The sequence below is a fragment of the Bos grunniens genome, chromosome 19, assembly GCF_055505025.1.
Source record: "Bos grunniens cultivar Pamir isolate PY7600 chromosome 19, Bosgru_T2T1.0, whole genome shotgun sequence".
NCBI classification, from domain to species: Eukaryota; Metazoa; Chordata; class Mammalia; order Artiodactyla; family Bovidae; genus Bos; species Bos grunniens.
In genome coordinates this window covers 32,868,969-32,887,079 of record NC_141183.1, presented here as the reverse complement: position 1 = coordinate 32,887,079, position 18,111 = coordinate 32,868,969, and the positions used below count along the sequence as shown (strand labels likewise).

At 45.1% G+C, this 18,111-nt stretch overlaps 1 protein-coding gene across 7 annotated transcripts in view; it reads left to right on the top strand.

Moving 5' to 3' along the window:
* DNAH9 (dynein axonemal heavy chain 9) overlaps positions 1–18,111 on the top strand; it is a 285,306-nt gene that overhangs the window by 183,102 nt on the left and 84,093 nt on the right. For all 7 annotated transcript variants that reach the window (XM_086358784.1, XM_086358783.1, XM_086358785.1 and 4 more), the window contains 4 exons: positions 1,913–2,055; positions 3,059–3,220; positions 3,366–3,599; positions 17,512–17,772. In XM_086358784.1, coding sequence (XP_086214910.1) covers positions 1,913–2,055; positions 3,059–3,220; positions 3,366–3,599; positions 17,512–17,772 — 800 coding nt within the window. The remainder of the gene's footprint in view (positions 1–1,912; positions 2,056–3,058; positions 3,221–3,365; positions 3,600–17,511; positions 17,773–18,111) is intronic.

Genomic DNA, 18,111 nt, shown 5'->3' with positions numbered 1-18,111 from the left:
CTGGGTCTCCTGCGTTGCAGGCAGTCTTTACTGCTGAGTCACCAGGGAAGGCCTAACATAGCTTTATAAGGAAACAATTTCTGATAGAACAAATAAATCCCTCCATCCTGTTCTTCACAACTATCTTTGCTGCTCTTTACCCTTTGCTCTTCCATATAAATTTTAGAATATGATTGTCAGGATGATAAGAAACCCATTTATTTATTTTGGAATTGCATCTTTATGATATTGGTAATACTGAGTCATCCACTCATTAACACTACGTTTGTTTTGGGTTTTATTTATGCCCTTGAGTAGTATGTTACAGTTTTCACATCAAGATTTTGCATACTTTATTTATTATTGCCTGTCTTATGATTGTTGTTGGTATTCTAAAGTAACTTTTAAAATAACTTTTTTATATGCTAAAGCACAGAAGTGCCGTTTTATTTCCAATGTTGATTTTGTATCCAGCAAGCTTTTGTTTAACACACTAATGAGTTCTGTTATGTGTATATTCTCTTCGATTTTCTATATGGAAACTTATATTTTGATGATAATAGCTTTATTGTTTCCTTAACTATCTGTATACAGTTTATTTGTTTTCCTTGACCTTTAGCCTTTGATGTTCAGTTGCTCAGTCGTGTCCTACTCTTTGTGATCCCAGGGACTGCAGCATGCCAGGCTTCCCTGTCCTTCACCATGTCAAACTCATGTCCATTGAATCCATGATGCCATCCAACCATCTCATCCTCTATCACCTCCTTCTCCTCTTGCCCTCAATCTTTCCCAGCATCAGGGTCTTTTCTAATGAGTCAGCTCTTCGCATCAGGTAGCCAAAGTATTGGAGTTTCAGTTTCAGCATCAGTCCTTCCAATGAATATTCAGGATTGATTTCCTCTAGGATGGACTGGCTGGATCTCCTTGCAGTCCAAGGGGCTCTCAAGAGTCTTCTCCAACACCACAGTTCAAAAGCATCAATTCTTCAGCATTCAGCCTTCTTTATGGTCCAACTCTCACATCCAGAGATGACTACTGGAAAAACCATAGCTTTGGCTATATGGACCTTTGTGGGCAAAGTAAGGTCTCTGTTTTTTAATATGCTGTCTAAGTTTGTCATAGCTTTTCTTCCAAGGGCAAGCGTCTTTTCATTTCATGACTACAGTCCCCATTTGCAGTGATTTTGGAGCCCAAGAAGACAAAACCTAGGACCTTTGTATAATGTTGATTAGAAAACATGAATAGCTTAGAAAACAAGACAAGTCATGCTTGTCTTGTTTTCTCTTTTTTTAAACTATCTACTTTATAGGACTATAGTGAGAATTTATTTATTTATTTACTGCACTGAATGGCATGTGGAATCTTAGTTCTCTGACCAGGGATCAAGCCTGGGCTTGATCTTTGCAATCACAGAGTGTTAATCACTGGACTACCAGGAAGTCCTCCTTGTCTTGTTCTTGATTCAAAAAAATATATTTTAGTATTTCTCTAGTAGACAGATGTGATGTTTGCTTTGGTTCTGCTATAGATACCTATGATCCAGTTAAAAGAAATTTCATTTATTTATAGTTTGCTAACAAACTAAGTTTTCAGAAATTTTGTGCAACTTTTTTGATGATTGTATTATTTTACTTCTTTAATCCATTAATGCAGTAAATTTTTCTCACAGATTTTTCTTAACCATCCTGGCATTTCAAAGATAAACATTTCTAATTGATTGAAATTCTAATTGAAACAATTCTAATTGCATTTCTAATTGATCATCATACATTTATCTTTATATATTAAGTTCAGATTCTTTAAAAATATTTGTCCATTATATACTGCCTCACTAATAACACTAGTTTATCTACTTTTCAGAACTTAGCCAACCCGGTAAAAAAAAATAACAATAATAATAATAATTAGGCATCTGTGCTCCGACTCTTCCTAGGAGAGATCCCAGATCTCTACTCTGACGATGAGGTTGAAAACATCATAAGCAACGTGAGAAATGAGGTCAAGAGCCAAGGTCTGGTTGACAATAGAGAAAATTGCTGGAAGTTTTTCATAGAGCGAGTCCGACGGCAGCTGAAGGTACGAGGGTCTGCTGCTCAGGGTGCAGAGGACAAGAGATGACTCCCAGGAGCCTCTGTGGACATGTTGGACTCAGCAGTCCTTATTGGCCACCTTGGGAGTGGGGGGATGGGGATGCAGTTCCCTCTGATCCCAAGCACCTGTGTGAGGATGCCCTTCTCACCTGCTGCTTCCCAGCATTCCTTTTTGCTAAATAATTTTAGATTGGAGTGTAATTGCTTTCCAATGTTAGTTCCTGCTGTACAATGAAGTGAACCAACTGTATGTATACATATACCTCTCCCTTCTTGAGCGTCCCTCCCACTCCACCCCCCATCGCAGCCCTCGATCATCACAGAGCACAGAGCTGAGCTCCCTGTGCTAGACAGCAGCTTCCTCCAGCTCTCCGTTTTATGCATGGTGTGGATATGTATCAGTGCTACTCTCCCGTTCTGTCGCCTCCTCTCCTTCCCCTGCTGGCTCCATGTGTCCATTCTCTATGTCTGCATCTCTCTTCCTGCCCAGCACACAGGCTCCTCAGTACCATTTTTTTAGATTCCACATATATGCTTTAATACACAATATTTGTTTTTCTCTTTCTGACTTACTTCACTCTGAATGACAGACTCTAGTAGGTCCACCCACATCACTATAAATGACTCAATTTCCTTTTTTATGGCTGAGCAACGTCCCATTGTATATGTGTACCGCATCTTCTTTATCCATTCATCTGTTGATGGATGTCTAGGTTGCTTCCATGTCCTGGTTATTATAAATATTGCTTCAGTGAATATTGGAGTGCATGTGTCTTTTTCAATTACAGTTTGCTCAGGTTATGTACCCAGGAATGGGGATTGCTGAGTCCCAATATTCCTAATCCCTTGGCTAGAAAGGCTGGCTGAGAGTTTACAGATATTGTCTCTGTTGATATAGCTCCTAATGTCCTGGGAAATAAACAATCCAAGGCTGTGTGGATATCTCTCTAAGTACCTTCTGGGTTCTCCCCATCTTTCTGCCTTCTCAGGTGACTCTCTGCTTCTCCCCAGTGGGGCCCAACCTGAGGGTCCGCAGCAGGAAGTTCCCCGCCATCGTGAACTGCACGGCCATCGTCTGGTTCCACGAGTGGCCAAAACAGGCCCTGGAGTCTGTCAGCCTCCGCTTCCTGCAGAACACGGAAGGCGTTGAGGTGAGAGGGCAGAGGAGACACCCCTCATGCTCCTCTCCATCTCAGGGAGTGAGGGGTCCCCCATCTGGCCCATTGAGCCAAGTGGGCAGTCTCCTGCCATCAGCATGGCCAGGTGACCTCTTTATTCCCTGCCATTTGATTCTAGGCCACAGTCAAGCCATCAGTTAGTGAGTTCATGGCTTTCGTCCACACAAGTGTCAACCACACCTCCCAGTCCTATCTGAGCAACGAGCAGCGCTACAACTACACAACGCCCAAATCATTCCTGGAGTTCATCAGACTCTACCAGAGCCTGCTGCGCAGGAACGGGAGGGAGCTCAGGTCCAAGATGGAGCGGCTGGAGAACGGGTTGCTGAAGCTCCACAGCACCTCTGCCCAGGTAAGCAGCGTCCTTCCAGTCCTCCTGTCCACAGTGGGCTTGGAGGGAAGGAAGGGCAGCCCCTTCCCAGAGGACGGAGACCACAGTCACGCTCTGAAGACCACACACGGTTCTCCAGAGGCTCCAGTGTCACCAGAACAGTGCCTGTGGTGCCCGAAAAGCTTTATCAAAAGTCCAAGCTCTTGTTCTGTGTGCTAAGTCTCTTCAGTTGTGTCTGACTCTTTGCGACCCTATGGACTGTAGCCTGCCAGGCTCCTCTGTCCATGGGATTCTCCAGGCAAGAATCCTGGAGTGAGTAGCTTGCTGTACCCTCCTCCAGGGGATCTTCCTGACCCAGGGAGCAAACCTGCGTCCCTTATGTTTCCTGCATTGGCAAGCAGGTTCTGTACCACTAGCACCACGTGGGAAGCCCCAAACTCTGGTTCAACTCATCCAAAAGAATCTGGTCTAGGAACACAAAGGCAGAACACGTACACACACTGAGGAGCAAAGAGAACGAAGAAGCAGTTTGTTCAGGGCAGAAGCAGAAGCTACACACTCAAATAAGAGTTCAGGCATGCTCAGAGTGAGGGGTACACCGCAGGGTTTGTTGATCCCCCTTTTATTTTTAACCCTTTGACTAAGTGGGGTCTCTCTGATTAGGGGTGGAACAGTCGTTGGGGGAAGGTCGAGGAGTGGCCTGGATTGCACCAGGTGGCATCAGCTACCATGGTCCTGTCCATTCATCTCCTGAAGTCACTATGCCTGCATTCAAAGAGATGCTTTCCCTTCACTTCTACGTACTAGTCAAGCACCACACATAGAAGGTCGTACAGGGTCATCAGCAACCTGTGTGTGTTTTTATTGGAATATAATTGCTTTACAATGTCATGTTAGTTCTTGCTGTACAATGATGTGAATCAGCTGTATGTATACATATACCTCCTCCTTCTTGAACTTCCCTCCCACTCCAGCCCCCATCCCAGCCCTCAGATCATCAGGGGGCACCGAACTGAGCCCCCTGTGCTAGACAGCAGCTTCCCACTAGCTATCTGTTTCACACGTGGTAGTGGTTACACGTCAATGCTACTCTCTCAATTCGTCCCAGACTCTCCTGTGTCCCCCACTGTGTCCACAAATTCATCCCCTACTGAGTCCACAAATCCATTCTCCATGTCTGCTTCTTTATTCTTGTCCTACATTTTTATTTGCATGTGTTCCACAGTTTTCAGGAGAATGCAATGGCACCCCACTCCAGTACTCTTGCCTGGAAAATCCCATGGACGGAGAAGCCTGGTAGGCTGCAGTCCATGGGGTCGCTGAGGGTCGGACATGACTGAGCGACTTCACTTTCACTTTTCACTTTCATGCATTGGAGAAGGAAATGGCAACCCACTCCAGTGTTCTTGCCTGGAGAATCCCAGGGACCAGGGAAGCCTGATGGGCTGCCGTCTATGGGGTCACACAGAGTCGGACACGACTGAAGTGACTTAGCAGCAGCCACAGTTTTCATGGTCGATTTCCTTGCTCAGATGCTCCAAGGTTTCTGTTTTAGATGCCACTTCTCCAAGCGTCATGGCCTCATTAAAAGCAAAACAAAGAGGTGACGTTGTTGTTGTTCAGTCGCTAGGCTGTGCCCGACTCTTTGTGACCCCATGGACCGCAGCACACCAGGCTTCCCTGTCCTTCACTATCTCCCGGAGTTTGCTCAAACTCATGTCCACTGAGTCAGTGATGCCATCCAACCATCTCATCCTCTGCCATCCCCTTCTCCTCCTGCCCTCAATCTTTCCCAGCATCAGGGTCTTTTCCAATGAGCTGGTTCTTCACATCAGGTCACCAAAGTGTTGGAGTTTCAGCTTCAGCATCAGTCCTTCCAGTGAGTATTCAGGGTTGATTTCCTTTGGGATTGACTGGTTTGATCTCCTTGCAGCCCGAGGGACTCTCAAGAGTCTTCTCCAGGTGACACTGACTCTGCCTAAATGCCTGGTCCTGTCTTTCCTGCCTCACCATGAGCCCGGGCTGAGCTCGCTCTTGGTGGAAGTACACACCCTCAGCTTCAGTTTGGGAGGTTCCCTCTCACAGATACCAAAATCCCTGGAAATACTCCCTTTTTTTCTTTATCACATGTTCGTTTTCCTCTACTTTCTTTTAGTCTCCTACCCACAGTCTCTTCATCTTCAAAAATCCAAACAGTTGAATGGCTGGGAGCAGTGGTTGCAGGGTTAGGCCAGTTTTCTTTGATTTCTTGCATCTTACGATGTTCTCTATCAAAGAGCCTTTGGAACCGAATTCCTTAAACAAACCCTGTCTCATGTCATGCGTGTTCCTCTACGCTCCTAAGTGGTTACACCTCGGAAGAAGGCCCCTGTCATCCTGTCCTTGTTTTATTTTTCTACTTACTCTTCCAAATGGAACAAGTCCATTTCAGTTACTTTACTGTTGGAGAACTGTGGACGACTCGGGCACCTCCTCTACCCATCAGATACTGCTGGGCCCTTGATGGCCCTTCTTTGTTCTCTGTTTACCAGCAGCAGACCCAGCCTCTCATTAAGGTGGTGGAATTTCACGCATTTGCACAATTAAACTAGCATTGTAATCAATTTAATTCTTGAGCATGGCATGTTTCTGCAGATTTCTGAGTCTTTCATTTACTGTCATTTTTTTTAGAACTCTGCCTTCAGAATAGCTCTGTTGAACTTCCTCCTGACTTGTCCTTTTTCTCCACTTTTTTTTTTCTTTACTTAATTTTTTTTAACTTTTTAATTTTTATTTTTAAATTTGTACTTATTTATCTATTTATTTTTGGTTGCACTGGGTCTTCATTGCTGTGCACAGGCTTTCTCTAATTGTGATGCACGGGCTTCTCACTGCCATGGCTTCTCTTGTTGCAGAGCGAGGGCTCCAGAGCTCAGGCTCAGTAGTTGTGTCGCACGGGCTTAGTTGCTCTAAGGCACATGAGATCTTCTCAGACCAGGGATCAAACCTGTGTCCCCTGCATTTTCAGGTGGATTCTTAACCACTGAGCCACCAGGGAAGCCCTCCACTTCACTTTCTCGATTCATATACACAATACATCTAAAGGATTGCAGTTTATTCAGTGGGATGCAGTCAGCCCTTGCAATCTATACACACAGGATTTTTCCGCTCAGGAAGTTTTCCTCCTGTGATGAGGTTTCGCTCATCTGGTCGGGCCTTTCCTGCAGGAGCAGTGATGAAGTGGATGGGTTCTTTGCACTTCATGTCTATTGGCTTCTCCCTCATTGCTTTCCTTCCCTTTGGCCTTTTCCTCTACATTCTAGGAAGTTTATCCTCAATGATACTAATCTAATTGTGGGCAATATTGCTTCTGCTTCTTACGCCTCCAGTGAAGACTTTAATTATGCTACTACATTTTCAGTATCCCCACAGACCTTCCTCATCTCATCCTTTCCCCTTTCTAACATTGCTTTTGTATTTCAGCCTATTTTTCTGCAACCGTCTATCACAGGAACCATTCTACTGAGGATGCCAAACAGCTTTCTTGATGTCTTCTCTAAATCCAGTCATGGGTCGTTTTTCAGTTGCATTGTTCCTCTTAGTCTTCTAGATACTATTCCTTCCCTTGTTCTGTATTTACGTGAAGACCTTCTTACCCCTTTGTTTACCTCCAGGCATGATGAGATCTATTCAAACTCAGTGTTTGTCAACAAATGGTATGTGACAATTATCTGCGATGCTACTCTTTTTCTACTATGTTCTTGTAACCAAAACTCCTTCTTAGAGCTACAGTTCAAAGCAGCTTGAGGTACACAGTGTCCCCAGCAGCTTACTTGGTCATACCTTTGTTGCAGTAAGGTAGTGTCTTCTCACCCCAGTTACTTTGTTATTCTCTCCATCTCGGAGCCTCTAGAAAACAGAGTAAGATAGACTCCCAGAATGCAGTACTACCAGATTTGTTTCACCATGTCTCACCTCTTCCTCTTCCTGTCTCCCCCCGCCCCACCTACAGTGCCCTCAGAACATCCTGTATCCCCACTCACCCCTGTTCTGCAAAACACCCATCTCTCCTCTGGGAATTGCTGATCATCCTACACAGAAGACCGTTGCTGGGGAACCATCAATGGGACGTTAACAGAGCAGCACCCAGTGTTCTGTCTTGTACCAACCCTGGGTGTCTGAGCAGACGATAAAGACAGTCTGTTCTCCTGCTTTAAGCAGTCTCTTTAATATGAAGAGGCCTGATTATACCATTAGGTGAATCCAGCTCTCTCTGCCCACCATCAGTGGGGAGTCCTCCCATGTCCTGGCATCCTCCCATGTCCTCCCCTGTCTGTTCTTCTCCTTCTATTTTCTCTGCTTCAATGAATAATATGTCTATCTACCCAGTTACCTAGCCCAGAAACTGCAGTGTTATTTTATACACCTCCTCTTCCCTCACTGCCCACATTTAAGCCTTAACAGCTTCTGCAGATTTTCCAAGTACCTCTCAGGGGCATGCCTTTCACTGTGTCCCCTATTTAGACACGTCTTACCTGGATTATTTCAATAAACTGAACCTTCAGGTCTCTTACCCACCCCAAACCCACTTCACCCACATCCTCTCGTTTCAGCCAAAGTCTTCAAAGTCACCCCCGACCCTGCTCACGTCTCTCTTTCTCTCACTATCCACATCTGGCGCATCAGAAAATCACAGTTGGCTCTAGCTGCAGAGATGCCCAGAATGCCGTTGCCTTGCACCTCTTGCTACCACCCTGCTCTGAGCCACTGACACCTTTTCTCCTGGGCAGCCACGATACCCTTTCACTAGTTTGTCTGCTTCCCTCTAATAGTCTGTCATCAGCTGAGCAGCCAGAGTGATCGATTTATTTATTTGTTTATTTTTGGCTGCATTGGGTCTTCGTTGCTGCATGCGAGCTTTTTCTAGTTTCAGTGAGTAGAGGCGACTCTCTAGTTGGGGTGCTTGGCCCCTCACTGCGGTGTCTTCTCTTATCATGGAACACGGGCTCTCGGGCGAGCTTGCTCTAGTTGAAGTGAGTAGGGGCGACTCTCTAGTTGGGGTGCTTGGCCCCTCACTGCGGTGTCTTCTCTCATCGTGGGACACGGGCTCTCGGGCATGCAGGCTCGGTAGCTGCAGCTCCTAGGCTCTAGAATGCATGCTCATTAGTTGTGGCACCTTGGCTTAGCTGCCCTGCGGCATGTGGAATCTTCCTAGACCAGGGATCGAACCCATGTCACCTGCATTAGCAGACAGATTCTCAGCCACTGGACCACCAAGGAAGTCCCAGCGCGATCAATTTAAAGCATAGATATGTCACTTTTTTGCTCCACAGCCTGAAGTAGCCCCTACTTCCCTCTTTACACTGAGTCTCCTTCCCAGCCCTGTCCTGTTAACTCTTCAGATCTCATCTCCTACTGCCGCGTCCCCGAGGCATGCCCCCTTAAACCTCGCTGCATCTCTGTCCTTTCCTCAGACATTCCAGGCCGTGGCACCAGCTGTTCCCCTCCCTGGAATGTTCTTCCCTCTAACATCCCCAAGGCTTCGTCTCTCATCTGCTTCAGTTCTTTATTTCAATGTCACCTTCTCAAGGAGTCCTACCCTATGATCTCATTTAAAATTGCAGCCCCCACACCATTCCTGAGCCCCTTATTCTGCTCTACTGTACCTTTCCCCCATAGGATTTACCCAAACGGCAACCCACTCCAGTATCTTGCCTGGGAAATCCCATGGACGCAGAAGCCTGGTGGGTTAGAGTCCATGGGGTCGCAAATAAACAGACACAACTTAGCGACTAAACAACAACAAACATGTTCCATGGGCTTCCCTGGTGGCTCAGTGGTAAAGAATCTCCCCGCCAATGCAAGAGACACAGATTTAATCCCTGGGTCAGGAAGATCCCCTGGAAAAGGAAATGGCAGGATTCTTACCTGGGAAATTATGGAAAGAGGAGCCTGGCAGGCTGCAGTCTATGGGGTCACAAAGAGTCGGATACAACTTAGTGACTAAACAACAGCAACAACATATTATATGATTTACTTATGTTTATATTTTGCTGTCTGTCTCCACCTGTTGGATTCAAGCTCTATAAGAAAAGGGATCCTTGTCTGTTTTGTTTGCTGATGTATTCCAAGCACCTAAAACAGTGCCTGGATGGAGCAGGTACTCAGTAAATATTTGTTTAATGAATTAATAACATTCTACCTAGTCTCCCTAACTGCATTCTGGCAGCACTCTATACCAGCACTACCCAATAGAAATAGCCTGCAAGTCATAGTCACAAACCTAAATTTTCTAGGGAATTCCCTGGTGGTCCAGTGGTTAAGACTCAGTGCTTTCACTGTTGTGGGCCCAGGGTCCAACTCCTGGTTGGGGAACTAAGATCCCACAAGCTGTGCAATACAGCCCCCCAAAGAAGTCCAAATTTGAATTTTCTAGTAGCTGCATCAAAAAAAGTATAAAAGAAGTGGATTTTATTTTATTTTAATCATATATTTAATAGTATATAATATCACATAATTTAATAGCATTTTATTTAACCCAGTATATTCAAAATATTATCATTTTAACATGTAATCAATGTAAGAAAAATGTTGTTTAAAAAAATTGCTCATAAAATATTTTCCCTTTTTTTTCTATAAGGCTTTAAAAGTTCATGTATACAATTACACTTACAGGGCATCTCAGTTGAGACAAGCCATGTTTTAAATGCTTTCTGCCTGGAATGCTGCAAGAATACAGTCAGAGAGACTAAGCAGAGAGACCAAGTAGAATGTTATATTTTAAAGTACGTTTTAAGTGGTTATTAACCACGTGTGGCTGGTGGCTGCCAAACTAGGCAGCACAGCTTCAGACCAACCTGTGTCCTGCTCTTAGAAGGACTAACAGCAGTATTTCACGATGTGTGCAAGAGAAGTGATCATCTTTGTTCAGACCTCAAGTCTGAGTATTCACTTGAGTAAGCCTTAATGATCTTAGACATGGCCATTCAGATTCTCTAAACTTTTCCAGAACTTTTAAAATTGCTTATAACTCCATTCTCTTCTTCCTCTTTTTGATCACACTGCACCCTGAAGTCCAACAGCACTATTTGAAGTTCTCCCCAAATAGTTCTCTCTCTCTCTCCATGGCTTGTTCACATCTCTGTGTCTTCACGTATGTCCCTACCTTGTCAACTTATCAGTGTCAGGACCTAAAAAAGTTTCCTACCCGCCTGCCCACAAGCCCTCTCTAAGCTCTGAGCAGTGTACCTTCCCTTCTCTATGTCCCTTGAATTTTTCATCCTTTTTTAAAAAATTGAAGTATGGTTGATTTACACTGTCATGAATTCATTCTTACGTTTCTTCTCTTGCATACACGTGAAATACTGCTATTAGTCCATCAAGGGTAGAAATCAAGATTTATTGGCACAGAGTAGGTGATCTATAAATGAATAGCTAGGTAGATGATAGATAAGTAGATTGATAGATAGGCAAATGAATGAACAGGTTCAAAAATCACCTACAAACAGAGAGGGGATGGCGAATGGGTCTTTTGAATGGAATGATCTGAGGTGCCTAACTCTGATATAAACCCTTCATCTGGAACTATTCCTTTGATAGAAAAGGACTGAAGTATATCTCACCATAACCTTGGTAAAAGAATGATGACTTTAATTATTAATATATTCTGTAGTATCTTCTGCTTGATTATCACAGCTTTTGGTGCACATAATCTGGTAGGAGTAAGCTAAATGGATCTCACAGCTTGGACTCAGGCAGATTTCCAGATTTGCTTAGCAGTTACTTCACAGGTGACTCAGGGGAAAGAACCCACCTGCCAATGTAGGAGACAGTTCAACCCCTGGATCAGGAAGATCCCCTGGAGAAGGAAATTGCAACCAATTCCAGTACTCTTGCCTGAAAAGCCCCTTGGACAGAGGAACCTGGTGGACTACAGTCCATGCGGTTGCAAAGAATCAGACACAGCTTAATGACTCAACAGCAACGAGTAGTATTAGAAGTAGTAGTAATGACAATAATTAACAATTGGGTGGTAACCTAAAGTTAAACAGACTTTAGACTTGTAATTTCATGCTTTGACTCAGCTAGTCAGAATATAACTTTTTTTTTCAGTAGCTGAATTTAACTTGGCCCTGGATCCATCTTTTTTCCTTTAAGAGTAGAAACCTCTTAACCTTGCATTTCAGGTTGAGTTGGTCATATCATGTTAAAAACTCAGTCTTTGGAGGGCAGTCAGTTCCCTGTCTTGACACAATCAGAGCCCCCCGCCCTGCCTGGGGTCTCACTCCTCTCACTAACAACCTCAATTCTGTGTTTAACTCAGGTGCGATCACGAGAAAAAGGGACTGTTGGATTTAATCCACAAATCTATCTACCTGGAAACCTTTATTTTTTTAAAATATTTTATTTAACTTTTTATTTTATATTACAGTATACCTGATTAACAATGTGTGATAGTTTTAGGTGAACAGTAAAGAGACTCAGCCAGTTGCCAGCATGAAGGATAGGGGAAAGGATAGTTAGGGAGTTTCGGATGGTCTTGTACACCCAGCTATATTTAAAATGGGTAACCTACAAGGACCTACTGTGTAGCATAGGGAACTCTGCTCGGTGTTATGTGGCAGCCTGGATGAGAGGGGAGTTTGGGGGAGAATGAATACATGTATATGTATAACTCGGAAACTTTTAAATTCAATTTATCCTGGGGTTTAAAATAACCTCAATAACTGTCACCTGGAGTTGACAGTTAACATTTATGATGATGTATTTGTCAAGACGTTTTTGTTTGCAAGTGAAAAAGAAAACTAACTCAAATTCACCCAATGAAAAGAAAAAAAGTGGAAAGTGAAGGAGGGGAGGGAGGGAGAATAGGAAAGAAAATTTTGAGATTACATTAGATGTTTATCAGAACCCTTTTGATGGCAACTAACCAAAATCCAACTGAAGTTGATTAGACGAAACAAAAAGGAGTGGATGAATTCATATCCCTGAAAAGCGAGGGATAGGGTTTAACATGGATAGGACTGGAGTTAGATGTTCACCAGATGTCCTTGTTCAGGCAGGCAATCCCCATGGCTCTGAAACCTCAGACAAGTATTCTGTCTGTTTTACTCCTTATTTATTGTATTTTTTGGCTGCTCTGGGTGTTTGTTGCTGCTCTCAGGCTTCTCTAGTTGTGGTGGGCTGGCTTAGTTTCTCAGAGGCATGTGGGGTCTTAGTTCCCTGACCAGGGATCGAACCCTTGTCCCCTGCATTGGAAGGTGGATTCTTAACCACTGGACTGTCAGGGAAGTCCTTGCTTTCCTTCTTTTCCAGTATTTTCAGCCCAGTTCCTGGGCTGGCTCTGAGAGAGCTTTTTAAGGCTTTGGTTCGCCCATATTGAGCCAATCTATAATGTGGACCCTTTCATTGGCCAAGCCAGGATCCATGACAACCATCAAAGTCAGCCCCACCCAAAATACAAGGACTTAAAAGGCAAGGTCTCTAAAAGAAAACCAAGTTGTGTTACCAGAACATAGTTTTTATATTATTATTAGTTGTTATATAATTATTATTGTTAGGCAGGCAAACCTAACAGATGTCTACTCTAGACAGAAAACATCTGTATCTAAGAGGAAAGCCTGCTTGAAGTCCAATTTCACATCAGAAACTGTTGGAAGTTTTGACTTCATCCCTGGCTCTAGGATTGGATTTGTAACGTAGGCATAGGTCTCAGAGACATTTGGTCTTGAGTATCTTTCAGGTATGGACCCATGACCTCAAGTGACTGACTCAGGCATACTGATACTAATTCTAAGATTCTTTTCTTCCTTTAGTTTCTGTGGTTGGAGGTATGAGGATATAATCCCAAGTTCTTGGCCATCACCTTGCCATCCTGACGGGAGTCACTGACTAAAAGTATATTCACTTTAAAGTACAATGATGTTGAGAGACATGGTGTCGTCTGTGTTCTAGGATTAAGCTGTATCTGAAGCCAGTATAGCCCCAGAATTAAGTTATGTAAATCATTAAATCTTAATTTTGATAAAAAATAGAAAGTGTTTGGTGACTCCATGGATTCCGAGTCAAGAAGGAAGCTATCTCTAGGCCTCCAACTTTCGATGGAGTGTTATTTGTGACTGATTATTCTGGATTCCTTCTCCACCTTCTGGAGCTCTGGGGACCTCTCTGTGAACCTCTCTGAATCATGTGCCTGGACCTTGAAGAAGGGAGGGTCTCCCACCACCATCTTACCCTTGCTGGACTCAGTCAGCGTCCCCCCACCTCCAAGAGTCAGCATCGATGGTCGATACTCGTGGGGAGAGGGTCTCATCAGTGTTGGTAACACCTCCCCTCTTGATCTTCCTATCCAAGTGTGGGAGTGTCTAGGTGACAAGAAACCCAGAGTGCAGCCTGAATGCTATGAATAAGGGGGAAAGGGAAGAGAAAATATTTAAGTCACTTACTTCAATGTCCTGTTCTACTGAAGAAGAGCCATCAGATAACCTTGAGTTCTGCCTTGTTGGTAGCCTACATCTGATGAGCTTCCCAGGTGGCTCGGTGGTAAAGAACCTGCCTGCCAGTGCAGGAGACACAGGAGACATGGGTTCAATCCCTGGATCAGGAAGATCCCCTGGAATAGGAAATGGCTACCCACTCCAGTATTCTTGCCTGGGAAACCCCACGGACAGAGGAGCCTGGTGGGCTTCAGTCAGTGGGGTCGCAAAGAGCTGGACGCGACTGAGTGACTGAGCAGCTACAGCCTACTTCTTTCTGGCTGGCTGGCCCCTCGTGTCACTCCGTGTCACAGCTTAAGAGTTATAAAGCTTCTATCCACAGCACTGGTGATTACTTACCCGGGGCCTGAGGTCATAAGGCAAATCTGCAAGCCATAAAACAAACAACAATAACAACAACAAAAAAGACCCACTTCAATTTTCTCAAATCTCCCAAGATTTGGAAAGGAACACAAAGTTACTGGTGTGTTTGCTGACTGGAGTGATTATGTGGTTCAATCATTTTGATTTACAATTGCATCTTTGTCCTTGTAGAAATTACTCTGCAGCTGAACAATGGGAGAGGGAAAGGGATTAACCTTCCAACACAAGAATACAGGACCCGTTCTAGGGAGCAGGCCTCCATCTGAGGTTAAGCAAAGTCTCCGATTTCTATGAATACACAAAATTAAAGCACATTCTTTTTTTCTTCTGCCTTCATTTTCTTTTCTTTTGATCTGCCATGAAAAGGGAATTATCAGCAACGTCTAAGCCCCCGTTTTATTTTTGCAGCACTTGAATCTGTTTGACATGTTCCAGGAGCTCTGAAGTAATCTTTGGTGGTTGCATAAAATAGACTTCAGAAAAATGAGAGACAAGGGGTCATCCTGGAATGTAAAGTTTATCCGCCATATTGCAAATACAATTGACTTTTTTTTTTTTTTTTACTTTCCAGAAATAAACAGATCTGAGTCTTCTCTTTGCATACGAACAGGCCTTGAGTTAGGCCAGTGATTCTCAAACCTAGGTGGGCATCAGATTCACCCAGAGGACCTATTAAAACACAGATTGCAGGGCCCCACCACCAGAATTTCTAATTCAGTAGGTCCAGAGTGGACCAGAGAACTTGATCCCTTTTTTTTCAAGATTTTATTTATTTATTTATTGGCTGTGCTGGGTCTTCACTGCTGCATGTGGGCTTTCTCTAGCTGCAGTGAGCAGGCTTCTCATCGTGGTAGCTCCTCTTGTTGCAGAGCACAGGCTCCAGGGCACGTGGGCCTCAGTAGTTGCAGCACATGGGCTCTGTGGTTGCGGCACACAGGTTTAGTGGCTCCGAGCATGTGGGCTTCTCCTGGATCAGGGATGGGACCCGTGTCCCGTGCTGTGACAGGTGGGTTCTTTACCACTGGACCACTGGGGAAGCCCCAAACTTTGCATTTCCCAGGTGGTGCTGATGCTGGGTACCACCTCCTGGGATCTGAGGACCACATTCTGAGAACCATCACCCCCTACTGAGCACATAGAAAGCCATTCACCTCTTCCCAGCTGACTGGGAACATAGGATTCCTAGGAGCCAGAGTTCCCACCACTCCAACATCGTCCCCAGATGCACATGGACATAGAGGTGGGCGGAGAACGCAGCTGGTCTGGACCATCGGAATCCATGCTGTTGCACTTCAACCTGGTCATCTACTTCTTGAAAGGACTGTGGGAATAGATGAAGTCCAACTAAAGGAGGACGAGCAAAGGCTCTTTATTCAGAGCTCACTCTAGCAGGGCAGTCAGCCACCATCATTTGCGCTTTGGTAGAGACAGTAACAGGTCTCCCTGGTGGCTCAGCAGTGAAGACTCTGCCTGACAATGCAGGAGACACAAGTTCAGTCCCTGGGTTGGGAAGATCCCCTGGAGAAGGAAATGGCAACCCACTCCAGTATTCTTGCCTGGGAAATCTCATGGACCGAGGAGCCTGGCAAGCTACAGTCCATGGGGTCACAAAGAGTCAGACACGATTTAGCGACTGAGCAACAATAACAAGAGACACAAAAGCAGGCAGAGGAATGGGAAAGCTAAATAGTTGGAAGAAAAGCATTCCCAGATGGAGGCTGTCGGCCATTGGGAGGCAGAGGAGGGCAGATCAGAAGCTGGGCATCTTGTTTAGGGGTGGGTGTTTGAATTTCTCTCATTTCTGGTCCTTCATTGGGATAAAATTAAGAAAGTTGTCAGTTATTAATCAAGTCCTGGCCATTTTGAACTGATTCTTATAGAGGTTATTGCCTGTCTTCATGGACTGTTACTTAGACAGTAGACTTGTTGCCAAACCAAGGTCCAGTCGCTGGCTGCTCAAAAGCCAGTAAAGAGGTCAGGTTGATGGAAAGGAAAATCTGCTAAATTTGGATGCTAGAAGCTGGTGGGGAGAGCGGATATATGTCCAAAGGCTGACTCCCCTACCCGGTAAGTCAGTGGGCAAGAGGTTTTGTAGACTGAGGAAGAGGGCTACATGCAGAAACAGCACAGCTCTGACAGTCAACTTGAAATTGGTCATCATTATTAGGTATTCAATTCCAAGGTCAGTTCATTCCCATTTCCTTGAGGCCAGTTCTCAGAATTATGGCAGCTTACGTCATGGCTACAGTCTGGTCGTTATATAGTTGACTTCTTCACCTGGTAGGGGTTTCTGTATCTACACAGGATATGGCTCAGAATATTATCTGTAGCCCTTGAGGAGGAACCAAATGTTCTTGAATATGTTTAATGACTACGTTATTATTATTTGGTTTCCCTCAGCTGTTTTCCTTTGTTCGTGCATGTTCTCACTTCTCTGATTGAATCTATTTTTGGCTAGTTTTTCCACCAACAAGAGGCAGGCTGAGGACATTGCAGGGGCAAGGACACAGGGTCCTGTTCCATTTCAGTCTGACTTGTGGCAGGCTGGCTTTCTCAGCTGGTTGCTGTAGATAATGGGCTGGTCTCCTGGGCAGGTTGTTGTAGGTTCTAGGTCAGAGTTCTGCTTATATGGTCTGGCCACTGTCTGTTCATATATTCCATCTTACATGATACCCAGTGGACACTCACTTTTTATAGTTTGCTAAATCCTCAGTGCATTCCAGACTGGCCAAATTCAATTAAAGGATAATTGTTGCTTATTAAAGCCCTACTATGTGCAAAGTGTTATATTAGGCCTGTGAGGTTTTTACAAGACACAGACACCAACGTCAGTGAGAAGCCAGCTGTGTCATTTAGGCATCAAGGAGAAAGAAAGTTCACAGCCTCCGTTGCTTAGAATCTCCCACCACATTTGCTGCAGAGGAGAGAGGAAGAGGGTGGCCAGGGCACCTTTCCTTTCCCAGGTCAGGGAGCTTGGTCCCAGCTGAGAGCTCAGCTTTGCACCTTTGCATCAGGAGCTGGTGTTCTTCCCTGCCCTGCAGGGTCAGACCCCACCATGGTTCCATTGGAAAAAACCTGCCACTTTTCTGCTGCAGGTGGATGAGCTGAAAGCCAAGCTGGCCACCCAGGAAGTGGAGCTGAGGCAGAAGAATGAAGATGCCGACAAGCTGATTCAGGTGGTGGGTGTGGAGTCGGACAAGGTGAGCAGAGAGAAAGCCATTGCCGATGAGGAGGAGCAGAAGGTGGCCCTCATCATGCTGGAGGTGCAGCAGAAGCAAAAGGACTGTGAAGAAGACCTGGCCAAGGCAGAGCCAGCGCTCACAGCAGCCCAGGCGGCCCTCAACACCCTCAACAAGGTAGGAGGAACGTGTGTGTGCTGGCTTATCCCTCTGGGGAGGAGCAGCCTCTCCTCCGACCCAAAGGCAGCCCACCACGCTGGCGTTCCGAGGGACACAAGGGCACAGTCCAGAGGGCTGGGCTGGGACCAGCTGCCACTGGCTTATTCATTGAGCAGGCAGACGTTTACCTACGCTGAATATATGTCAGGATGCACAGGCTGCCAGCGAAATCCCAGAGGTGTGAGTCCCGAACTTATCGGGACAGGAGGGGCCAACTGTCCAGCCTCCTCACTTCACTGATGAGAAAGCCAGAGCCCAGAGTCACAGACCTCAATGTTGAACTCACATCTTCAAAAT